General features: G+C 34.5%; 1 protein-coding gene across 3 annotated transcripts in view; it reads left to right on the top strand.

The window, feature by feature from the left end:
* LOC106055528 (small cardioactive peptides-like) overlaps nt 1–27,083 on the top strand; it is a 41,746-nt gene that overhangs the window by 9,514 nt on the left and 5,149 nt on the right. For 2 of the 3 annotated variants that reach the window (XM_056007763.1, XM_056007764.1), the window contains exons 2-3: nt 8,158–8,305; nt 24,924–24,965. In XM_056007763.1, coding sequence (XP_055863738.1) covers nt 8,237–8,305; nt 24,924–24,965 — 111 coding nt within the window. In that variant the 5' untranslated portion in view covers nt 8,158–8,236. Of the gene's footprint in view, nt 1–8,157; nt 8,306–24,923; nt 24,966–26,017; nt 26,123–27,083 lie in introns of all 3 variants that reach the window. The other variant, XM_056007762.1, reaches the window with a different exon arrangement.

Genomic DNA, 27,083 nt, shown 5'->3' with positions numbered 1-27,083 from the left:
GTGTGGAATACAACCAGTGTGGAATACAACCAGTGTGGAATACAACCAGTGTGGAATACAACCAGTGTGGAATACAACCAGTGTGGAATACAACCAGTGTGGAATACAACCAGTGTGGAATACAACCAGTGTGGAATACAACCAGTGTGGAATACAACCAGTGTGGAATACAACCAGTGTGGAATACAACCAGTGTGGAATACAACCAGTGTGGAATACAACCAGTGTGGAATACAACCAGTGTGGAATACAACCAGTGTGGAATACAACCAGTGTGGAATACAACCAGTGTGGAATACAACCAGTGTGGAATACAACCAGTGTGGAATACAACCAGTGTGGAATACAGAATCTACGTATATACGATAACATTAAATAAAGAAGAAAAATGAGATTCAGTTACTTTTCTTAAATAGCTTCAACAGTGGAGAACTGATTCACCTGGATTCGACCTGGAACGCTTCAGATCAGCATCACTTTGACTAACAAATCATTTCGTCTACTGGTAATAACACTATTACACGTTATCGACCTCCAGTATAGAAGGGCTCGAGACAAAGCATCAATGTAGAATGTCAACTGCAGGAAGGCAACAATGTGTGAAGTCAAAACTTGGCCAAGAGAATCAAACAATAAGTTCAAACAGAAAAAAAACTGCATAATCAACTCAAGGCACTGTCCAAAGGGGAGAGTAATGCATATTGCTTAACGATCATAATCTCAATGATCTTTTTATGTCATAATTTTTTTGTTCCAAATAGAATCAATGAAGCGTAGGTGAAAGTGAAGGGGGAGTCCGGAAGAAATAGAAAAATGTCTGAAGCTTCTGGAAATGTTCAAAACTTTTCTGTTGTTTTGTATTTGCCTTTTCTTACAAATTCTTGAAGTGTGTTCCTGCCTGCGTGTGTGTGTGTACATATATATGATGTGCTTGCGTTCTACAAGAATAATGGTCCTAACATGAATGTAAGCGTGTTTGTAGATTAACCATCTTATTATTAATGGATCAGAGACTAAACGGCCATTGGCTATTCTTCCTTAGCAACCATCCGTTCTTTGTTCCCGTTGTGTTTCCCGCCAACACGCGGCGGCCAGTGCAATGACCAGGAAAGAAAGAAGCTTAAGTGGCGCTAAACATTACAAACAGGGGACATTACTCTTTGATGTTCTCGTCTTCTGCACTCTTTGACTCAAAAATACAATTCAGACAAAGTTTGTGACGTGGCCTTGACCTTCAGTACTGAGGCTTCCATTGATTTAATTTATTCATTGTTAAAGGTTGTATCACGTTTTGAAAGATATATTGTTGCATAGACCGCAGAGACGCAAACTACTTATCACAACTAAATTTTTATCTTTACCTATCCCTTAGTCTATTGGATCGTTGGGGCATCATGCAAGATACGTCGACCATCTTTCTCCATTCCTCTCTCTCTTTTCCCTTAGTTAGAACCTCTTTCAATGGCAGGCCCGTCCATACTTTTATGTTGTCCTCCCATCGCTTTCTCTGTCTGCCTCTTCTTCTTTTTCCTGGTACTGTTCCCTGAAGGAAGGTCTTTGCGAGCACCGAAGATCTTTAATATGTCTATAGATTTTAAGCTTGCATTTTTTCTACTATAGTTAGCAGGTCATCATGGGGTCCGATCGCTGCAGTAACCCTGTCTCTAATCTCTTGGTTTGTGGTGCGGTCTTTGAATGTAATACCTAGGATCCTTCTGTAGCATCTCAATGTCATAGCTAAGATCCTCCACTCTAGCTCTGCAGTCAGCGTCCAAGACTCACAAGCATATACAAATGTGGCCATGACCAGTGAGCGCATCAGTCTGATTTTCGTGCCGAGGCCTTTGTCTTTCCATATTATTTTAAGTTTTGAAAGGGCTGCTGTGGACTGTGCTATTCTGGCCAGTAGTTCAGGTTTCGTTTACAAGTATATACAATAGTTTAAACAAGTGAAGAAAAAATAAATCTATACCCATGTACCTAATGTCAAACTTCTTTGATAGATCTGCTGTATGTTTATCTTTAGATTTTGTTGTGCTTCGGTTGACATTCATTCATCAAGACGATGTAATAGTAGTCTAATTAAAATAAGGTTTTCCTTTCGGACCTTGCAATCGGACAAAAATCCTCTGTTTCTATGGCCTACGGTTAACGAGGGTGTCAGGCGCCATAAAGATCCCGAAGTTAAAAATCCCAGGATTCGGTCCGGGACTGCTCCCCGCACCCCCCCCCCCCTCCTTTTCCCGACAAAAAAAAATCATTCGAAAAAAAACTTCATTTCCTAGTTTGCCTAGGCATTCTGTAGGATGACTATTTCTGCGTCAGGCAAGGTAAAAAAAAGTCTTATTTAGAAAGATATTTATAAAATAAATATAAATGAATGAAAAAATATACAAATAAACAACAGGATTTCTTAAGACAAAAAGACCTTTAAGACCCAAGTTTTTATATCCTATGCTAAGTGCTATTACAATTTTTGAATAATCAAAAAAATTTAAAATCTACAAATTTTAAAATAATAATATAAATTTGTAATATTATAACTGTTTACACACAACAGCAAATTTAATCAAAGTAATTCATAAACTCTTAAATGCTGCTCTTATTTTGAAGTATATAGATCTATATAAGCAAAGAAAAAGTCTACATATTCTATTTATTGCATTCCAATTTTCCTTTGTTTTTATAAATTATATAATGTTAAAAAAAAACTCTGTGAGACCCACTGAGGCTTACCAGGCACGTTCAAACCCTTAGGAGGACAAATAAAAGAGATAAAAGCTCACTAAGGAGGACAGAAAAGAAAAACAAGGCAAAGTGAACGTGAACAAACTAGACGTATTAAGGATTGAATGAAAAATGTAAGTCCCAGACTGTCAAAGTAATTATTATGTTTATAAGCACTTTTTTTTTCAATGACGAAATATGTGTCAATATTTCAGACCAAAAAATGAATTGCGCTGAAGCCTTGTTTAACACGATAAATTAACTTTGTGTTTTATGCGGTCATCACAACAAAACATGTCATCAGCTTTGTCAATATCTAGTCAAGTGATTCCATCTTAGTAGTCGTATTTACCTTGATTGCATAATAGACCTTTTGTCTTTCGCCTTTCATACAACACAATATGAAACATCTTTTGTATCAACTTTATTTACCTGGTACAATGAAGTTGTACAAATCATGCAACACTTGGGCGTAATTAAACATACGCCACACCTTCAAGAACAAGACTCAATTTTGTTGATTACTGGCGAATAGAAATATTAGTCCAGGAAATTTATGTTATTAATAATATACTTTAAATCATCATTTAAAAGTTTGACCAAAGCTGTTGTCAAAATAGGAAATGGAGAAATCATTTCTCACTTTGGCTGGTCGTCTTCGGCCTTCGCACATTTGCTCATTCAAAATTTTGACTATACGTGAGATCCCACAAAGATCATTCTCATTTAAATTTCGACTCAACACTAGATTTAACAATTAAACTTAACAATTAAATTTAACAATTCGATTTAACAATTAGATTTAACAATTAGATTTAACAATTAGATTTAACAATTAGATTTAACAATTAGATTTAACAATTAGATTTAACAATTAGATTTAACAATTAGATTTAACAATTAGAAGAAACGTATAGATGACGACCAAGTAGTTCTTAAAATAAAACCGACAAGAAACAAAAGTAGCAGACATATTTTATTGAGTTTACTTTCTGATATGCCGGTGCTAAATCTCGAATATGTGGGACTTGTGTTGTGTTTACATTTTTAAAATTGCAAATCCAAAATTTTTTTAAATTTGGTTTTGGAAAAAAAAAAAGGGGGGGGGGAGTTGAACAAACGAATTAACAGTTTCTTTAATGACCATTGAAATGTTCAGTGTTGCAAAAGGGACCATTTAAAAAAATGTGAGAAAACAAATGGTCTTCTTGTCCATTCTATGTCTATGGTCCAAACTAAAAGTAATAGAACAGGCAACCAAAAACCTAGAAACGTGAATGTGGAAGACCAATTCATTTTTAAATCTGCGACTAGCTGGTCCACTGGACCTAATGACATTGGACTCTAAGCCTCGTTCTCAGCTTTTTATCTCGTCTCTTGCCTCGGTACATTTCTTGGGCAAGAGTTATCTGTCCATTGTGCTATGGAACATTTTACAGATGACTGCTATTGATTCAGGAGGGCTGCACTATGTTTTAGGCGGCAACTAGCAGACGTTTTGCAGAGTGTGCAGATGTTTCTGATCCTCCGTGATTAGATGACATGACAAGGAAAATACAAATAAAAACAGTCACGTGACGTCTAGTTAGACAACACATCAACATAATGTTTAGGTCTTTTCAAAGAACATTTGTGGCAATGTCTACGACAAGATACCATCATACCCGTGTAACGAAACGCACTAATATCGAGTATGCACATAACATAGCTTCTTAGGCCCATTCCCTCGTCTGCCTGCATTATAACATCCCACTCACACACACACACAATACTCACACCCACTTTTAAATGAACAAGACTGGAAGGATTAGTCCTCCCGTAGAGCCTTGGCGAGAAACTCCGCTGCTAGGCGTAGCGCCTTACATTTGATTTGACTTATCTAAGGATAATCCCTTACAATTTTGTAGATCTACGGGAGAATTAGATTTAAGGACTAGTTTTAGATCTTTGTAGAAATAAACATTAATAATAAGGAAACTGAAACGAATGGAAGGGAATACAATTGTGTACGTTAGACATTTAAATGTTGGCTTTCAAAACCATATTAGGTCGAAACTGCAAACACAAATATTGTTTGGTAAACTTAATCGCTGCGATTTCAATTTTGAAATGTCTTTGTTGTTATAGACTTCAGTATTGTAATAAAAGGTTAAAAGTTCGTGTATCTGTCGTCCACAGGAAGTGGGAAAATTAGTGAGTTGATCAGTCATTAGAATTGTATAATTGTTATTTGTTTGACGTCTAAAAATATATTGATGACTGAGCTAATCGCTCGATAGATCTGTGTGATGATTTAAAAATAAATCATTTTTTTCTTAAGCTGAAAAATAGTCAATCACTCTATAAGAATTGTATACTGTATAGAAAGCCTCTTATTCTGCCAAATGTTTTTCCCGATTCGGGCAGGGCTTTTTTTAAATAGCTTTTACCACTAGCAAGCCTAGCTGCCGAATGTTACTATCCCCCAGCAGTTTTTGCGACCCCCTTATTGAGAGACACTATTGTTTTAGGGCTATCTGTCTGTCCGTTTGTCAACCTATTAGCCTGTCTGCCCGTCTGTCATATTGAGATTCCGATTTTACTATTGTCTGTATCGTGCTTTGGGTGCTTAAGCTACTTTTTGTTTTCTGAAAACGTATCCATTTATTTCTAAAATTAGATCTACTAGTTCACACGCGTGTAAGCCATTTTGTTAAAGCAAGATAGACACACAGTTCTATTTATTGAATAGCTTTTGAAGGCTCTCTATTATTCTCTACTCTGAAGAGATCTTGAAGTGAACAAAGAATCTTATTACAAAAGTCTGTTCAATCTTGTATTACTTTAACTTTTTCTCTCCTAATTGACGATATCATCGTTCATTTGATCTCATTAATTTAAATTAATGTTTATAAACTTTATTTTGTGTTATAGAAAAAGAACATGCATTCCCCTTTAAGTCTATACCAAATAAAACATTTTCTGATAACAAACCACAAAGCTATTGAAGCTAGATCATAACAGGGTAGTGAAATAGTATTTAGCGAATTGAAGAATTCCGTCGAAACATGGAAAAATAATTACGAAATGAAGAGTTAAAGAGGCCATTATTGTCAATCAGATTCATGTATGTATATGTGACATAATGTAAGAGTAAGACTGACACACAGGGGCCGCCGTCGAGTTTGTGTAACATGAACTCTCTTGATCATCTTGCAACCTGCTTTAAGCGTGTAAATGGCTTATGTTGTAATATCATCAGTTTATTGAGCATTTTTTTTAACCTGGCGCAACCCTGGGTCAACCTGACTTGTCTAAAAATAATTTCACCAGAATATTGAAACGATGTCAGTGGATTGAAGACAAAAATTCTTTAATGAATTCATTAATATCGATGTCTAAGTAGTAAATAAACCATTTGTAGACCAATCTACGTTAGAGTTGACTAAGTTATTTAGGACAATGTCGAATTTCTCCACAATCTTACTTTTTCTTTCCTTCTTCTCTCTCTTTTTCTTTCTATTTCTTCCACCCATTCCTCTCTCTCTCTCTCTGTGTGTGTGTCACGCCCCACTCCCTGTTCTACTTTTCAGACAAGATAAATTCCTTTCTAAAGGTTACTGGTGCAAATGTATTGATATTACATTTCATTCAAATCTCCATTGAGCCTCACCTAAACCTACTCAAAACCTACTCACCAAACCTGGCATGACCATAAGGTCTCCTCGCTTCATTACATTCTCTGATCAGATCCCAGAGACTTCACTGCTGCTGGCCACTGGTCCGTAGATACAAAATCAATGTCAAAGATGTAAACATTTGAAATAAAATATTACTTGACCTTAGAGGGCACCTAAACTCTTTTTTTTCTCAGAAGATTGAAATAAGCATGATGGGAAGATAGGGGAAACAATTCCGTAATTTACAAATAAATTAATACAATTTTCAATTGACAATTATCCAATAAGAAAATGAACATGTCAATATTGAAAGCTAACTCTTACTAACAAGATGAAATCAAGAGGGAATAAAAGGTAATATTCAATCAATAGCTACTTTAGACTTTAGGTTCAATGGCCAACTCAACATTCCTATTTTAGTTGACATTAAAATTTAAAGGAAAAAAGTGTAGTACGAGGATTGAACCCACGATATTCGCGCTGTTAGCAATCCAGTAATAATTCTATTTGCAAATTTGTAACTTGAAATTATTGATCCAATATTTTAGATTTTTTTTGCGTTTTCTAATTAACTTTTAGACTTTTTACCACCTACCTCCCACCTACCCCCACCTACCTCTCACCTACCCCCACCTACCTCCCACCTACCCCCACCTACCTCCCACCTACCCCCACCTACCTCCACCTACCTCCCACCTACCTCCCACCTACCTCTCACCTACCTCCCACCTACCTCTCACCTACCTCCCACCTACCTCCACCTACCTCCCACCTACCTCCCACCTACCTCCACCTACCTCTCACCTTCCATCGTCCACCCATGAAGAAAGTGTAAAGTTAATACTATGATTTAAAAAAAAATACAAACTCATTTTGAATAATTGTGTCTATGTCATGTTTCGAGCAATGCTTGGCGGCCTGGTCGTGTGGTGTGTACTAGGGACGTTGGTCTCGATGGTCACACGTTCGAATCCAGTCTCCCGCCATCCCCCGCCGTCCTGTGGGAGGTTTTGACCAGTAGTTATCTTCAAATCTGAAGGAACCTCCGAAACAAAACATTCAAACTATGACAGGTGGGTGTGTGTGTGTGTGTGTGAGGTGATAGAATAATAATTGTAAAAACAAAAATGATTATTATAAAAAGATTTTTTAAAATATAAATTATCGTCAGAACATGAACCTTTACCCGCCCCACCTTCCCATAGATTATTGACGAGATATAAACTGGCATAATGAAAATAAAACATATTCATATGAACCAAAGTCGTATCCTTGTTTCATTTTGTTAGTGGACACATACATTATATTGTTAGAGACATATCAATATATAGTAACTAAACTTCATTTCCAAATGAAATGGACAAAAAAAAAAAAAGATTAATCTTTCTATTGAAGTGAAGCATCAATATCATGTTTGTCTTTGAACGTGAAAATGGTTTAGTTGTTCAAAGTTCATGGTCAGTAATAAAAGGTTTCAGTTACTATTTCGTATATATTTTCACCACCATGTGAGGGATTTAGTGATGAGTCGGTGAGTGAGTGAGCAATAGATTTGTAGATGTTAAAATGACATAAAACTTTATATAAAAAATCTAACGTTGCGTCCATAAAGATGCACAAGAAGTAGGGTAAGCTTTTAACACTAGCCACCCCCATGGTCTTTGTATCCAAGTCTATCCACATCTCTCTGCACTGAGTCATTCCTCCCCTCTCATTATGTAACAATATTTGTGTCATTGTTTAAAGAGTTTTTTTTTGTTTGTTCTTTCAGATTTACTAGACGTTTAAAGAAAAACTTTAGCAAGACATTTCAAAGTGAATTCAAACTTACACACACACACAGCAACCAAATGGAACTCACACTTTTGCAAGCAACGGTCACTCTGGCAGTACTTGTACTCGTCGGAGGAGAGAAACAAGTAAGTCAATTTAAGTCACATGGACACTAAACTTATTCTCAACATCGTGGTGTGACACTAAAATGTCGTTATAGACATTCTGGCACCATCTGGCTCCAGAAAATGTTTTTATCTTCCATGTATTGTGCATATCGCATCTATCATGTTACGGACCATTGACCAAGGGTCGCCTAAGACCATCGAAAATATGGACTGTTATTGTCTACCCTACAATTCTGTATTTGTGTATGGGGGGGGGGTCGCGGCAGAGTGGGGGATTGTAAAAAAAAAGGGGTCGCCGAGATATAAAGGTTGAGAACCGCTGCTCTAGTCCAATCTCATTGTTGGATATATCGTGGAGGAGTGGGCCAACGTTTCCATGTATAAATGTTATCGATAGAAACTTCTAAAAAGATGCTTGCCTAGCGATGTCTGCTTCTAAGACTTGCGATATCCTTCTTCTACTTCGTACTGTACATTTATAAAGTGGCTATCTTTCTTAACTTTTATAAAGTGGTTATCTTCCTTAACTTTTATAAAGTGGTTATCTTTCTTAACTTTTATAAAGTGGTTATCTTCCTTAACTTTTATAAAGTGGCTATCTTTCTTAACTTTTATAAAGTGCTTATCTTTCTTAACTTTTATAAAGTGGTTATCTTCCTTAACTTTTATAAAGTGGTTATCTTCCTTAACTTTTATAAAGTGGCTATCTTTCTTAACTTTTATAAAGTGCTTATCTTTCTTAACTTTTATAAAGTGCCTATCTTTCTTAACTTTTATAAAGTGCTTATCTTTCTTAACTTTTATAAAGTGGTTATCTTCCTTAACTTTTATAAAGTGGCTATCTTTCTTAACTTTTATAAAGTGCTTATCTTTCTTAACTTTTATAAAGTGCTTATCTTTCTTAACTTTTATAAAGTGGTTATCTTTCTTAACTTTTATAAAGTGCTTATCTTTCTTAACTTTTATAAAGTGCTTATCTTTCTTAACTTTTATAAAGTGCCTATCTTTCTTAACTTTTATAAAGTGCCTATCTTTCTTAACTTTTTTTTCTCCTTTACATAAGCATTAGGAGATTTTGGCTATTTAATTTTAATCTGCAGATTGTTTTTTTTTTTTCCAACACTTCTATCAACTCACTCTGTCTGTCTGTCTGTTAAAAAGTTTGAACACGATATTTCTCTCACACTCTTTCTCGGAACAAGTTGAAATTCACACAATTATTCATTGGCATAGACAAGACATGAATCAATTTAAAAAAAAGTAACCGATAAGTCAATTAATTACTGGTTATTTATTATTTTTTTCGATACCAACAAGGGAAACAAATCCTTCTTCAATATTTACAGATATGGCTAAATTTGTTGGGTTTAGTCCCCTTAAACAAAATGTTACCGCTATTTCTCCCTCACGCATTCTCCGCTCAAGTTGATACTACAATTCTTTATTGTACCTAACAAGACATGAATAAAAAAGTATTGGTAATTAATTATTTTGTTTGAAATTGAATTAGGGAAATAACTTTTTAAAGGTTTTTTATTTATTTACTTGTTAAATATTTATCCTCACTGTAACATTTATGTTCAGGAACAAATCGACCTGACTAATTGAAGCAATAAACTTTGTTAATTATATATCCCTCTGTGAACTTTTTTAGGAGGTCAAATGCTTTGAAACAGTAGTGGTCGTGTTTGTTTTAAAACTCAAACATCACAAACAAAAGTAGAAAAAAAAAACGTTTTCGTCATTGTATTTTCCTATCCATTTCGTTTCAACTTTTCAAACACCTGACATTCAATCGTGTGTCTAGAGCTGCACAAGAAACCCTTCTCCCAGATCGATGTCTACCCCTCCAATAGTTCACAGTCAACATGTAAAACGTGGGCCTAATATAGAGACAATAATATAAATTAAGAATGCTTAGCTGCAGGATTTTAGTTCAGAAAAAAAAATGTATTTCTATGTAGACTTTGTTTGCCTGGATAAGTAAAATGCTCAATGTAGAAGAAATCCCGCCCTATTTGCTGCAGTCTCATGTAACAATGTTTAAATAAGGAGCCAGATTTTTTACAATTTATTCTCGAGAAAAAAATATTTAAATTAAACATTTAACAACTATCAAGAAATTCAATCTAAAGACATTTCGTTGAGCTGATGTGCTGCCAATTGTAAGAGTTTTCACTGTCTTCACGACCCATTAATATACATAGTTCAGCGTCTTGAATGAAATAAGTTGTCTGATAGTTTCTTTGGGAAGTTGGTATCTTTGAACTGCAATGACTTCATCGAAAGGGAAGAAAAAAAAAAGAACCTGACGTTTTTAATTGGTCGATATCCATTTAGCAGACGTGGAAAAAAACTGATAAGCTGAATTGTTGTCACAGATTTTAATCGCCTGCCCAAGAGACACATTAACTGGCAAGTTTCTTCCCCCACAGCAGTTTCCAATGACGTCATCAGCAGTGACACCGGTTCGCTTCGTTGCGGCCGTGTGCCAGATTTTTTGTTGAGACATTGTTGCCTGAAGATTTCTTTTTAGCGACATTCCTGACTACATTGTGGCATTTTGGTTTTAATTTGTTTTCTGAAGAAGTTCAAGTATTTACTAAGTAGCAGGAAACAATGAGCTCTGTTTAAACAGCAAAACCTTGGTTTCCCTCGGGGGAAATGTCTAGTCAAGTGTCCGGTGAATGCAGCAGTTAAAGAAACATCGATCTCAGGGTTCCGATGCTGGTTCAGGGTTATCGAACAGTTCATGAGGCATCGACGCCTCCGAGAGCCTTTCCTATAGCGAGTAATCTCCCCGGAGCTATCCCACTATCAAAGTTTGTTCACTAAAAAGAATAAAAACATTTTGGATGATTATCGATATTAGTGAAAGAATTACTACGTGACAAGTGAGGTACCATTGTGTGTGTGTGTGTGTGTGTGTGTGTGTGTGTGTGTGCCCTTGTGAGTTGATCTGCTTGTGTGCGTGTGTTTGTCAATGCCTGTAAGTGAATGAAGTGCTAACCTTCATCTTTGTTTGGATTAGAGCTCGTTCTGTAACGAGGCTTTGTTTAGGTGCCATCCAATTATGACGTCCTCACGAAGAGCTGGTGAATATTGAACTAGACCACAGATTTGTATTTCTAAGTTACCGTTCAATTTTTATTTCTTTTAAAAAGTAGCGTCAGTCTTAAAGTTTCTAAATGTGCGCATTCTCGTACCAATTTTTGGGCGTTCATCTCTGCTTTTAGGTTTGTAAACCTTTCTGGAGTTAATTCGACTAGATTTAGATACCAAGACAAAACAAAAAGTTTAAAAACACAAGGAATAACAAACACAAAGAATAACAAACACAAAGAATTACAAACACAGAGAATTACAAACACAGATTATTCATGCAGTGACTCATGATCAGCTAGACACGCAAGAATGTACTTTCGCAGTGTGTTGGGCCAAGTAGATATGCGTTTCCATTGTACAATGTTGTTAGGTTTATCTGGGTATCAACTAGAAACACGATGCTATTTATTTATTACCCACGTCTAACTCATCGTAGTTAAGATTTTTTTCTAAAACGAAACAATTTGGATTTTTGAATTTACTTTTTAAACGTTTCCTTGAGAGGAGAAGGGGCATCACAACTTTTTTGTTTTGTGTTTGTAGAGAAATCTGAATAGAATGTTTAGAAATATTTTATGACAGCTACGATCAAATTTATTAGTAAAAAAAAATTTAGATCTTCAAAGATCTTCAAAGATCAATTCTCTGTTTCAATCACTTTGACATTTGTAACAAACAAAAAAGTACGAAACAATAGTTCGAGTTTTGTAACTCATAGGATGTACAAGTACGAGCAGTACGAGCAGTACGAGCAGTACACATCGGCAACATCCTGTTGATTTGTTCCCAGACTTTACAGTGTTTATTATGGCCGGAACACTCCTTTTCTTTTGACTTGTACTACACTGGCCACACTCTAACGATCCTACTTAAATTAGTGTATATCTGTTACTATGACATTGTACGGCCCGCTCTCTTATCCCCCCCCCCTCTCTCTCTCTTCGCTTTCTGGAACATCCATTTTTTTATTTTTTTTTACCTGCACATCGTAATTTCTCAGACTTTTGACTTGGAAACACCCGCATTTGAATGTAGCGAAATGACAATACATCTAGATTTATCTTATTGATGCTATTAGGAATCGTTTTTGTTGTTGTTGTTTCTCTCTCTCTCTCTCTCTCTCTCTCAAAAAAAAAAAGAAAAGAAAAGAAGACCTTTACATCATCTTCCCTATAGACCACTCGTTCTGAAAGTGAACTTTTTTTCTTAAAATTAAATTTGGTTTACATCTTTTCACTTTGAACTCTACTTCAGCGGGAATCCCCGCACTCGACTCAAATGTGTTTTTATATTTAGTAAAGAGTTTGATGAATAAATAGACGCACATGAACATTATGTAGACATCTCGAGCTGGACTATTCACAAACAAATTTGATTGCTCTAAGTTTACTGCAAAGAATTTGACAATAATAAAAACACAGTAAATAAAAAGAATGAGAAATTATAGACTATCCATCATATACCCTCCTGAAGAATTGATTTAAAAAAACAACCAATTTTTTTTTGTATCCAACTTGTTAGATTCAGTATAGAAACTACAATAAACTTGCATATTTGTAACCCTGCGGGATCAAGTAAAACAAACATCGTTTGGGCCACGAGGCCTTCATTGGCTGCAAAACAAACAAAAAAGACAGACAATTAACACAAAATAGGCTTAAGTGAACTTATCTGTCCGATGTTGTTCTCTTCAAATACTTTTGAATTCAGCCAATATATCATTAGACAGTCTGACGCTACAGTATTGTAATATTTTTGACATGACAATATTGCTATCGACAGTCTGACACTACAATATTGTAATAGCTTGACATGACAGTATTGCTATCGACAGTCTGACACTACAGTATTGTAATAGCTTGACATGACAGTATTGCTATCGACAGTCTGACACTACAGTATTGTAATAGCTTGACATGACAGTATTGCTATCGACAGTCTGACACTACAGTATTGCGATAGTTTGACAGCTGAATTAAATTATTTTGAACAAAAACATTAGAATTTTTTTTCTACTTTTAAACATGTTCTTTTAGAAATGCTCCATTTTCACCAATGCACTATATTATTCTAAGAATACGCTTAGCTTTCTCTTGTGCTAAATTCTGGGAGTGTATCTTGCTTTTATGTGTAAACCTAATTATACTCATACTAATTAGGACAATGTTTATTCCTTTGTATATTCACGCACACTTGGTCTGATGTCTGTGTAACAAACCAGAAAAGAAAACAATAAATGATTATTAAAATCGAATTAGCCTATACGAAAATCATGTTGGTTTTTTAAAAGGAAGATCCATTTGATAACTAGCTAATTGGTATGATCAATCATCAGTTATTTTAGCGTCATCAAATGATCAGACATTTATTACTCTGTACATGTAATAGTGTCACTGTCCAATGGCTACCAGCGATATTTATAGACAACTGAATAATACCTCGGAGGCTTGTGTTGGAGTAAGCAGGAAAGGGGAAACAACTGGCATTGATAGTTTCCTAGTTGGGATGTTTACGTTGAATAAATAATGGTGAGTTGCTTCCCGTAGTAGAGTGGGCGCTAAAAAAGAATTGACTGAGACCAACAACTAAAAATGTTTGTTAATCCTCAATGTTTGTGTTTATACTATTGACCTCGTGCTCCTCTAGACAGACAACCTTATCGATTCCGTTATATATCACAGCACACGGTACACTTAGTTATAGGTCTAGCGTGATGGATAACTTTATGGTCTAAACGGGTAGCAGACTGAATATTCAGTTGTAGAGAAACATCTTATATGTAAAAATGACATCAATAGGCATTAATATTGTTAACAGTTACCGCTCTCTGTTTGGCGACGGAGACTTACATTATTGTGTTGTTATTCTTTGTTATATCCTTGTTGGTTACATCAATAATTGGCATATGTTCTGTAATATATATATATATATACAGAGCTTCTTTTGTGACGGTACAGCGTACCGGCACCTTTTTGAATGTGGGGAAATGGTAATACTTTTCTTATATTTTAACGTGTATTATTAATTTTTTAGGCAATCCATCACTGATCACTGAGTACCTGCACCTAATCACTGAGTACCGGCACATAGTTGTTTTGTTTTTTTTACAAAAAGAGCACTGTATTTTATAAATATTATATATTATATATATATACAGTGCTTTTTTGTAATGATAATAAGTACTCAGTGATTGGGTGCACGTGTATTTGTTATTTCATTGTTTGTTATTTAATTGATTTTTTAACCAATTTTTATATCACAGTTTGTTATATCATGGCTGTTATAGCATTATATCTTTTGTCCTGGTAGTAACATTATGCATCTTTTAATTAATATATAATTTGTAAAGAAGGCAATAAACAAAAAAGAGGTGGAAATTATTTTGCTTATTTAGAGTTTCTCTACTTTCAGTTTCCACGATGTGGGAACGTTTTCTTTTTAAATTGATTTACTTTAGAAATTTAGATTTTTTTTTGACTGGGTATGAGACTTTTTGTCTGCTAATAATTTGATTTTATGTAGGGAAAAGCATAAACAAAAAGTTTTAACAATAATAATAATAATAATAATCTTTATTGTTCGTAAGGAAATTTGTCTTACAATTTGTGCATTACACCAAACAAAACATTATAACTATAAAAAAACAAAAATGTACATTCATAATTTACATGTAAAAAGTTTTATATCAGATTGTTTCTATTTAATGATTTGATTGCCAGGGGAGTTTTTTTGCGTCTGTTTGTCTTTGCTGTCGGTATCTCTTTTGGGATGGTAAAATCACAAAATCCTGACACAAAGGGTGATTTTTTATTTCTAAAATCGTTTTAGCTTTTTTTTTTTTTTTATAGATCTTTGTCTCAAACAGCTGCCCAAATGGAGTTTTTTTTTTTGGCCAATGACTTTACCAGCAGCATTTAGGATTTTGTGAAGTTTATTTTTTGTTAATGTTCAGATTGCCATACCAGGCAGTGATATTGAAACTTTAAATATAGCAGATGAGAGCGTGATAAAACATAGCCAAGGCCTTTTCGCTAACATTAAACGAGAACAGTTTTCTCAGTAATCGTAATCTTTGCTGCTCTTTTTTGCTGATGAAATCAGTATTTTCAGTAAAATTTAGTTTATTGTCTAAGATGCTACCAAGGTATTTAAAAGTTTGCACTTTTTTTAATAGTCTCTCGAGCTACACACATTTACGCTAATCCCTGCGAAAATTGATTATCATTTGCTTAAGGTTATAGAAGATTTGCAACAGATTCAAAAATTTGATGGGTTGAAGTTATTTTCTCAGAAAAAAAAGTTCATAAATTTAGTTTTGTATTTACTAGACTCAAAGCTAATTGTATTTATTTTTCAAACACTCGAGTGGATTTTACCAGTATCATGTGCTTCTAAAACATCTTACCAACAGCATGGGGTGAATGGATAAAGTTGAATAGCCTCTATGTTAGGGGAGGTAATGGAGAGTGATATTCAAAACTCTAAAGGAAGGCAATGAGGAAGATAATGAGAAGTAATATTCAACTGAAAACTTTGGAAAGACATTTATTTGTTTTGGCTGGTAAATAAATTGAAAGACCCAAGAAAAGCTAACCCACACAGATTGTAAGTCTCAAGGGAAAGGAAAGAGTTATCGAACCTGTTATATGTCGCCCGATTTCACAGTCTGCTTAACGCTGGCTTGACCATCAGCAGAATTCATTCGATGACCACGACGTAAAACGATCAGGCTCCTTCCTCGCGCCATTTCAACCAGTCGTTTGGTTTGATGTTCTAGAATGGTCTGCAGAGGTCAAAAATAGCAAAGATCTGAAGGTCTAGCACTGACAATGTGTATCTCGTGAAGACACAAGAAGAGCCATTCAGTTCTTTAGCATTAAGCACACGAGATACTGAGTTCACCTTAACCAATTGTATTTCACCATCCGACACACTAATCAGTTCAGGGAACTAACAAAATAACACCATGTAATATCTTCGTAGAATTACGTCAGAAACAAATAAAACCATTTCAATATTTCTTACTAGTACTATCTCATTGTATCTACGATACTTCGGATATCTTTGGACAATAAGCATACATTTACATTCATTATTCATTGCATCTTCGCTTAGTTCAATTGTTTCTCGGATTTAGATTTCTTTCTTAATCTTATACATTTTTTTTATTAGGCTTCTTAGTGTTTAAAAAAAAAAAGTAAAGTTCCCCTTTCAGACCCTGTGGTCTATAGGACAGATGATGTAAAGGTCATCTGATTCTGTGGCCTACACAATGACCAACCGCCTTTACTTTTCCCCAACTAAAGTCAGGTACCCATTAGAGCTGGGTGGACTCAGAGGCGCCCAAAAATCCCGAAATAACAAAATCCCAGTCTTCACTAGGATTCGAACCAGGGACCCCCTGACCACCGCGCCTCTTAGTGTTTAGCAGTCATTAACTCTTGACTCGCGCGAGTTAGCATTCATTAACTCTTGACTTTCACGAGCTAGAATTCATTAACTCTTGACTCTCACCACCAGTTAGCATTCATTAACTCTTGACTCTCACGAGTTAGCATTCATTAACTCTTGACTCTCATAAGATTGTAGTAAATCTTTCAAGATATCATTTACAATTTCAATTGGAGATTTGTCAGGTCAAAGTAGATCCCAGTTATTCAATCTTTGTTTACACTTTGATTTTTAAAGACATTCTGATTTCTTTCTTTAAGCAGTCAAATAGAGAAAGAAAGAAAAAGAAAAGAAAGTGATATGACGAAATTGGGTGACGCTATAATGGAACATTTTTTTAAAAAAAGGAAACAAACAATCGAAATAATAAAGCTTAGGCCTATATTGAGTGACATTGTACCCTATAGTTTGTATCCATCAGGTAATTTAGTGTTTTATTAGCGCAACGTTTATGCTTATCATGCTCAGTGCGATATGGACCAGTTGAAGGGGGGAGAGGTATTTGGAAGAAGGTTTCCGTGCTGCATTTTCAAAAGCATTTTTTTTAATCTGCTCGAACTCGAGTCTTCAAGATAGAGGTTCGAAGTGTTTTATGAACAGAACTATTCATTTACTTAGACTAATAGAAGATTTTACAGTCTACTAGTAGTACACACCGGCTACGACCATGGATTTTTTTCCTAGCTTTTTTATTGTTTATTCTGGCCGAATTTGTTCCTAGGCTTTATATTGTTGTTGTTTTAAGGCCGGAACGCCCTCTTCTTTTCTTTTTTTTTACTTTTAATAAACGGATCACATTTTAAAACATCAACCTACACATACATGTTTAGCTCGTGATTGAGTTGATCTGCTGGAATACAATGTGACGGCCTGCTCTCCTTGATCGCTCTTTTGTTTCTTTTACCTGCGCAGAGCGTAACTTCTCCCGCATAGATTTGGAGAGACCCGCTTCATAATGCACCTACGACACATACAGGCTCTCATATTTTGGGCCCGAGTAGCACTTGACTTCGCTTCCCGCTCCCACCAACCAAAAAAAGTTGGCCCTTGTACACATTTCCAGTTCCCCTTTCTACATTTTTCTTGGTCTTTTGTTCTCTACATAAAAAGAAATATCAATTTGGTTTTATTCATTGTAATCGTTTATTTGACCCCTATTGAATGTAGCGAAATGACAAGAGATCTAGAATCTTGATCTTAAATGCTATTAGGATTTAGTTGTTGTCGTTTTTATACTGGTACAAAGTAGGGCCTACCATTCCTGCTCTCTCCCTTTCTGTCTAAAAAAAAAAAAGACTAGATCTATGGAAATAAACCCAATACAATTTCTGAGGCCATTTTATTTGAAATATCAAAAAAAAAACGTATCACTGAGTTATTGACAACAAAAAAAGTTTATTTAGTGACATCATTTCTTAGATCTAGATCTAGGTACAAAAAAAATGCATGCAATGTTTTAGAGTCAATTTTGAAGGGAAGTGGAAATGAGATAATGAATATTTAAAATAAGTCGACTTCGGGACAAAATGCTTTAAAAATAAGGAATGCGTGATATTTTTAAAAACGTTTTCTGTGTAGTCTGCGGTCTTTTGGGGAAATAACGAAAATAAACTACAAAAGATTTAATAGAAAGCTTGCGGTTGTTCGCGAATAGCGGTCCAAAAGTTGCGATTCTGTCAAAAACCGTTCTTAGTGAGCACCTTGGAGGTAAAAGAAACCTGTGTACGTAGGACAGTTTATAAAGTTTGTGATTAATGAGTCGGTCAATGAAACAGTAAATGAGCGGTATTTTCGCTTACATATACTAGATTATTAGTTTAACATTTATAGCGAACGACCTGATTCTTCACACAAGGCTTATCTTCTCCTAGCTGAGTACATTTTCTATAAAAAAAAATACTAATTATGACTAATTTATTAGCTGATTAGTTATTGTTGTTTTTTTATTGATTCATGTGTTTGTTATCGACAATGAATAATTGTGTAACGTTTCCACTTGATTGAATGCTAACTGGAAGATATAACATGTACACGATTAGACCCAGATAGAGAAACAGTCCAAGTGATAGAAGCATTGTAATTGGGAAAATTGGGAACAATTTGGAAATAAGACCAACACTAAGACTAAGACTAAGGCTGCTTTATTGATCCTTATGGAAAATTGTTGTCATATACAGACAACACAACAGAAACAAACACATAAAATAAACACAAAATAAACTAGACGATGTCAAGGACGCCATATTGAAAGATGACAGTTGCCAACTAAAGAATACAATTTACTTTTGTGCTACAAGCTATAGAGCTTACTGAGCTTAGACATTTGATTGTACAGTGCTGAAAAGTTCACACACAAAAACTATTACAGGGTTAAATAAAATATTTCGTTTATTACTACTTCCGTATTCTGTACACCGGAAGTTAATAAAAGGTTACTACTTTTTTTTTTATTTGCCTCCATGTATAAAACTCTCCAATATGTTTGTAAAAACTCAACTTTGAATCTTTGGCTTAAAGTCCACAGGAAATATTTGGTATGAACATAATTGTATTTAGACACACCTATGAATTAGTGGACTTGAGAGGGGTATGTGTGGGTGTTTGAATAAGATCAATTTGCACGGATCCTACAGCAATGCCCATAGTCCACTAACTGACCAGCTATTTAAGCCTCACTCTATGGCCATCATCACGCCACGATAAATCCATTTTATTTGAGCAACTAAAGGGAACTTGTAATATAACCTTTGACCTATCCGGTCACGTTCTTGGGCTTAACTTGTGACTTGTACCAATCCTGTTCAAACATCCAGGCACTGTGTCAGCCCTCACAAGGTGCCCCACATCTTTAGGTACTCACTCTGTGTGGATTAACCTTTAATCCTGAAATGATTACGAATGTATACACAAGTTATGTTAGTATAAATGGTTAACTCTGGAGGCAATAATTAGCTCCTTAATTTCTAAGATCCCCCCCCCCCCCTCAGAGATCTTAAAAAGTAGGAGCACTATGCAAAATCGAACTACACTATAGCCTTCTCTCTCTCTTTCTCTCTGTCTCTCTTTCTCTGGTGTGGTATATTTATATGTAATTTGTTTCTTTCCTCTAAGTAAACAGAACCTATTGATTCCTATAAGCCACTAGAGACCAGACACGACTCACGCCACCAGATGGTCAACACTGCCTTCAAGATGTAACTGTTAGAAAAACATTTGTTCAAAAACGTACCTCGTGTCCTGTCTAGTCTGAAGTTTTCTTTACCGACGCCAACTACTCAATATCATTGACTCAAACTTTACACTTAATGGCCTAGATGACTTTTGCTCATAGTGTGATTTTGTTTACATATTCCAACTGACCGTTATAATCTTTAGTTTTCTTTCCTAGAATGACTTCCTCTTCATTCCCATCATGCCTCAGCCAGCTCTGCTTCAAAAAGATTCTTCCAAAACATGGAACGAACTAGAGCTGATGTTTGGATATTAAGGAACAATATTTCTACAGATGCAGACATCAACAGAATTTCCGAGCTGCATCTGAGATTCCACAATCTGACTAATTGTCTTATCTCCTAGCTGAAGTCTGTCGTAGATTTAGATTGTCAGACTGTCCTCGGTCTTATTTTCTAAGACTCGCAGGGATGAAATGTGTTGAATGGTCTGTCTTGTTTTTCTTTCTCTTGATTCTTTCCTCACCTCACGGATGTAAAGCTAACAATATCAACGACAGTGTTTCTAAATCTAAGGAAGAATTGTTCCTTTACTTTGAAAGGCAAGAGATGACCTTGTGTTTATATATTTTAGAATGTGACATTTTTACATTCTTTAAATTATATTTTACTTTGAACTTGTCCTTGACCTTGGCCATCCAAACACTTGTCAAACTCCACACATAATTTCCTCTGGAGGTCTACATAAAACAGACGATTATATTGAATGTAGAACTCCATCTTGTAGATGTATGTATCCGAAGATTCTAAGAAAAAGTGAATTCATAGAATCCTTAAAGGTCATGGTCATTGTATATTTTTGTCCTCGACTCCGACACCATATCAAAATGTGTTTGAAAAACTAAATTCTTCTTGGTTAGTCTCTATATTTAAAACTATTCATTATTACTAGTATAAAAGCATGGCGAATATATTAAGAAGATGAGTATGTCTCTAGTATATTTTAAAGCATGTATGTAAACATTTTTTGTTCAAAAATAAATAAAACAAAATATTGGTATGAACAAAATGTATTACTATATTAAGTATTTTCTGCTACATAAGCCCTTTACAAAACAATTTAATCAATTAGATAATCATTTAATAACATCAGTTAGTCTAGGTTTAAATTGAACTATATCTTTATAACTATTAGTTCATTGAATACCTATGAATATTAACAATTTATAAATAATAACATTAATAAATCTCCGCATCCTGTGATATCAAGTCGTCAGAACAATACAATAGTATCGGCAATACATTCGAAACTTATATAATTCTCTTTTATTTGTATCGACAGAGATAGGGTTGTAGGTGTTGATAGGGTTGTAGGTGTTGATAGGGTTGTAGTTGTTGATAGTTTGAAGTTCATAGTTTCTGGTATTTTTTTCTGAAAATATTGAAACCTGCCTTTTTACCTTCCTGAGCGATCCACTTAAGGGGCTGATTTTGAGTTTGTGTTTCCACACAAATTATCTTTGTAATCGTGTTTTATCTACTGAAATACAGACGTGACTTCAAAAAAGAAGATGATTACGTCCTACGCGTCATGCATCTAGTCATGAATATTAACCAGTGACTTAAATTCTGTCAAGTCACTGGTTTTCCTGGCTGGCTCAGGCAACCCATCCCATACTCTAGGGAAGAAGGAGCATTTGTACAAATTTGTCCTAGCATATGGAACAAGGAATGTGCCTTTAGCTTTGTGTCTTTCCGAGTATTTTATTTTTAATTTAGTTTTAATTTAATTTACTGAGTAACCCTAACCCGAACAAAAAAAAACAACAACACTTTTTAAGAACAATCTATTTCCATTTTGTTCACCAAATTAACATTGACATTGGGTCTACTTGAAGTGTTTCCTGCGGGACCAGAAAGAATGAATGTGTTAGGTCTGTAGGAGGTCAGACAGAAATAACAACTTGATCCCTACAAAATATCGTCATGTATTGGGGGCCTAAGCATTTCTCTTTTTTTTTTTTTTTTGGGGCTGAGGACACAATTAGACTTCACAGGCTTAACATTGTGTGTTGCCGAACCATTAAAGGATGCAATAGTAATAAAAACAAGAAAAACATTTTTTAAAAACTCTAAAAAAACAAAACAAACTTATATTAAAGTGTAATTGTATCAATTAGTTTGGATCAGTCATCTATGTGTGGGCTATAGCGACATTGACATAATAAATCTGTGCTATTAGAAATATTTTTACCAATTGATTTTGTTTAGCTTTCGTCTCTCTGAATGCGCTCTGATCCTATCACTTGTCTGGACCAGCTGGGAAAGGAGGAACATGAAGGCTGTATCTGTGAATGTTTACAGGATCGTTTTTTTTTTAATGCATAAAAAAATGTTCAATCAGGGTTCCAGAGTACTGAAGGGACTAATTCAACTTATACCACCACATCTGTCAAGTACAAATTCTTTCCCTTGTTCATGTTACTAAGCAAAATAATTAATTACCAATAGTTAATTAAGTAATTGGTTCTTTTTTTTGTTGATTCTTGTGTTGTCAGGTAAAAGAAATAATTGTGCGAAATATCAGCTTAATCCTAGATTTGGTGTGAGAGAAATAATGTGTACATTTTTTTTAGCATACATAAAGACAGATAGACAGAGTTGATATAAGCTTTTTTAAAAAAAAATATAATAATGGTTCTGACAATATTTGTGGGGAAGTGGCGTTTTAATGCTGACAGGTTTTACAGAGATAGAAGTTTCCAATAAAAATAAACCTGAAAAAATGTGAAAAGCCGTGTCCTTATCTGACTAGTCCATTGCAGCTATAAAACCAAGGGCTAACAAAAAAAAATCATTAAAGAAAGTGTATGTGTGCGTGTGTATGTGTGTGTGTGAAAGGGGGGGGGGTGTCACAATTTTATATTGTGGACTCATAGACTTATATATACTATATCTAGATTGGACATGGAGATTTTTTAAAACTACAAAAAATGGCGTGAAATTTTTTTTTAGAAAGTTGGATCAAGGCGTTGTTTTATAAAGTAGTTAAAAGAAGTAAGTTTTTTTTTTTTCAACCCTAACCTATGTAACAAATAATCTAATTTTTAGATCTAGATCTAGTAATTGAACATCAAAAATAAGAGTACTCTCGTCTCATAATTATTATTTTGCAATTTTTAGATACATAACCTAGAAAGTTCCAGGTAATCAATCTATTTAAATGTACATAAGATGATTTAAATCAACATGAATTATTTCAATCAAGGATTTTCGAAACATTATCTCAATGGAAACAAACAGGAAATGGCTTTGTTTCATATATTTGCTTGAATATCCGAGAAATGATTTTGCATTATTTCTAAACTTTGAAAACTAAAGATCATTACTTTTATAAGATGAAAAAAAAAAGATTTGGGTCAAAATATTTTCTTTCAACAATTTATTTCTTATTGTGTACTGTTTGGAGAATTACAGGAGGACATACTTTCAGATATTAACTTTATGGTGTAGGTTGCTTTCAATATATGAAGGTGCGTAGAAACTCGCCCACGCAGGACTCTTGAGCAGAAGACATCACATTCGGCACGTGACTAGCCTGCATCAATGACGTCTCGTCAAAGTAAACGGGGCTCGTGATTCTCAACGATCATAGTGTTTTCATTCATTTGGGGGCCGTGAGACCACGTGACTTAGGTCGAGGTGTGTGACGTGTACAATGAAGTGCGTGGCTGAGATTTTTTTTTTTTTTGGGCGGCTCTTTGATGCGATGGAATGTTTGGAGTTTCCTTCTGTTTGTCATCACAATACTGTTGTGTATTGATGTTCTTGTTGTGTGTTGTGAACTGATCTGTTCTTATGTGTCAAAATGTCTTGGTGTCCAGGTCAGCTTGTGTGTGTGTGTGTGTGTACTGTGTTATCGTGAACTGTTTTGTCATTCTTGTTCAATAAAGCCTAGGATCAAGACATGTCATCTTGTAGTGTTTCATTAGGTTACTACAAAATACCTAATCAAAGAAGTCTACTTCGTCTGACTTGCCAAAAACTGGACGCCTTTCCCAAATCTCAGATGAAAGTATTTACTGTAATGAACAAAAAGAAATAAACGAAAACAGGGCCTTACAAAGAAAATAGTTATACTAGACTTGTCAAAGTGCTATACTAGACTTGTCAAAGTGCTATACTAGACTTGTCAAAGCGCTATACTAGACTTGTCAAAGTGCTATACTAGACTTGTCAAAGTGCTATACTAGACTTGTCAAAGTGCTGTACTAGACTTGTCAAAGTGCTATACTAGACTTGTCAAAGTGCTATACTAGACTTATATTAACTAGACTTGTCAAAGTGCTATACTAGACTTGTCAAAGTGCTATACTAGACTTATATTAACAAGACTTATCAAAGTGCTATACTAGACTTATATTAACTAGACTTGTCAAAGTGCTATACTAGACTTATATTAACTAGACTTGTCAAAGTGCTATACTAGACTTGTCACAGAGGCTTTATTTCAATTAAAGAATAGACACACATAAAACAATTTTAAAAAATAAAACTTATACAAAGTGTTATTGTATCAATTAGTTTGCATCAGTCATGTAACTAAATTTGTAATACAATGAGACCAACAACAATAAATCAGTGCGATTTGAAATATTTTGTATTTACTTTCAAGCAGCGACCTATAATGGGGACTAACTCAGCTTATAACACCAGGTTCAGTCAAGTACAATATCTTTCCCTTGTTCGAAATACCAAACAAAATAATTCATTACAAATAGTTAATTAACTAACTTGATAATCTTTTTTATTGATTTTTGTGTTGTTAGATAAAAGAAATAATTGTGCAAAATGTTTAGATTGATTCCAGATTGGATTAAGTTTATAACATGGTGCATTTCTTCTTGCAGACACAAAAGCCCTACATCGCCTTTCCAAGAATGGGAAGATCAGTAAGTCTTCATTTGTTATACTCTTTGTTTTTACATTGAATTTTGTCTCTATTCCTAGAACATTCGAGAAAGATGATCATAGAAAGGAAATAGTATTCTTATATAGTTATTATCAACATCGTAGAGACTATAGACATTTATTATGATAGTAATACCACAATAAATAATCCATCAGCGTTGTTATCCCGCAGTTCAAATCCCTTTCAAGTAATCATTGATGTAGTCACTCATTTAGCATTGTCATAGAATTCCATCTCTATCAATCATTTTGGTTCATCTTTTATTTTTAAATTATTTATTCGTTTCTTTTTGTCGGACTAAATATTTTGTATTTATATTACAGCTCTAGCACATAAAAGGATGTATGCATATAACTTGTTATAAATATATTTATAAAAAATAGAATTAGGGCCGTGCCGGGTTTAAGTTAGTGAAGCCCTAGGCATGATCATTACCCTCTTTCGAATACTTTGTTAATGTAATAAATACTATTAATAAGTATTTGTAAAAGAATTAGTCATATTTATAAAAAAAAATAGACTATCTTGAAAATTTAATGTAATTTTTATTTTTTTTTTCGTTTTATATTTCTATGCTTGAGGAGGCCTGTCCTGTGTGGCAGTATAGTCTGTGCTGCGGTAAATCTATTCAATAACATTTTCTGTGTCAACACTTGAAAGATTCAGTCAATGTAATGAGTTGAATCTCAACGTACTTGTTATATACCAAAAATAACCCAGAAAGAAAGAAAAAAAAACAAGAATAAACCTAAAACTACGTTTGCCTAGTTCTATAATGTTTTAAAAACTGGAACACTTGCTGTCTATGTGAATATGTCATCAGCACATTTTAGGAAAGTCCAAACAAGTCTTTAGACATAAGTGCAATATACGCTCTTCACTCCAAACCAGTGTCTATAGATATTTCTTTCTAAAAATATTCGCTCCATTTACAAATGGCATGTCCTAATGTTGCCATTCGCTAAGCAGGCCAGTTTCAGCACTCGGCCATCTTTCTGTGATCAATATAAATAGCCAGTTTCATTCTTACAGGAAATACAGAAGAAACCACAGCTGCCATTGAATTTCATTGTGCCCAGAAAACGGGCAATGCCCAAAGGATTTATAATTCCCAGAAAACGGGCAGAAGATGACAATGTAGAATTTTGCTTGGAGTTACTTCTCTTGTGTTTACTATTTTGTCGTAGTTGTGGCTGCATGGACTAACACTGTCATTTGCACTACTTTTAGGACTAACACTGTCATTAGCACTACTTTTAGGACTAACACTGCCATTAGCACTACTTTTAGGACTAACACTGCCATTAGCACTACTTTTAGGACTAACACTGCCATTAGCACTACTTTTAGGAATAACATTGCCATTAGCACTACTTTTAGGAATAACACTGTCATTAGCACTACTTTTAGGACTAACACTATCAATAGCACTACTTTTAGGACTAACACTGTCATTAGCACTACTTTTAGGACTAACACTATCAAATGCACTACTTTTAGGACTAACACTGTCATTAGCACTACTTTTAGGACTAACACTGCCATTAGCACTACTTTTAGGACTAACACTGCCATTAGCACTACTTTTAGGACTAACACTGCCATTAGCACTACTTTTAGGACTAACACTGCCATTAGCACTACTTTTAGGACTAACACTGCCATTAGCACTACTTTTGGGACTAACACTGTCATTCGCACTACTTCTAATTGCACTTCCTAAACAAGAAATATTTGTTTTTGTTCAGACTGTTTAGGAATTAAGTTTTATGTATTTTATTCTTTTTTTTTTTTTTTTGCAAACTAAAATATTGCACAAAATATTGTCGGCTAATTTAAATTTTACATCAATTAAAAATTAGTATGAAATATATTTCTGCAATAAGAAGGGATTTGTTATAGAAAACAAACAGTAAATGTTATTTTTATAGAAACAAATCTTGGAAATGTTATAACTTTCATCATTTTTAATATGAAGTATACGATGTCATTCACTTTAGCTTTATGTTTAGACATGTCATTTACAATAACAAGTCAGCTAATGTCATTAACGCTGACATTTTCTTTACATGTCATTAACATTAATACTATGTTAACA

The sequence above is a fragment of the Biomphalaria glabrata genome, chromosome 13, assembly GCF_947242115.1.
Source record: "Biomphalaria glabrata chromosome 13, xgBioGlab47.1, whole genome shotgun sequence".
Classification (NCBI taxonomy): Eukaryota; Metazoa; Mollusca; class Gastropoda; family Planorbidae; genus Biomphalaria; species Biomphalaria glabrata.
Note: the sequence above shows the minus strand (reverse complement) of the source record. Positions and strands in the feature narration are given on the sequence as shown.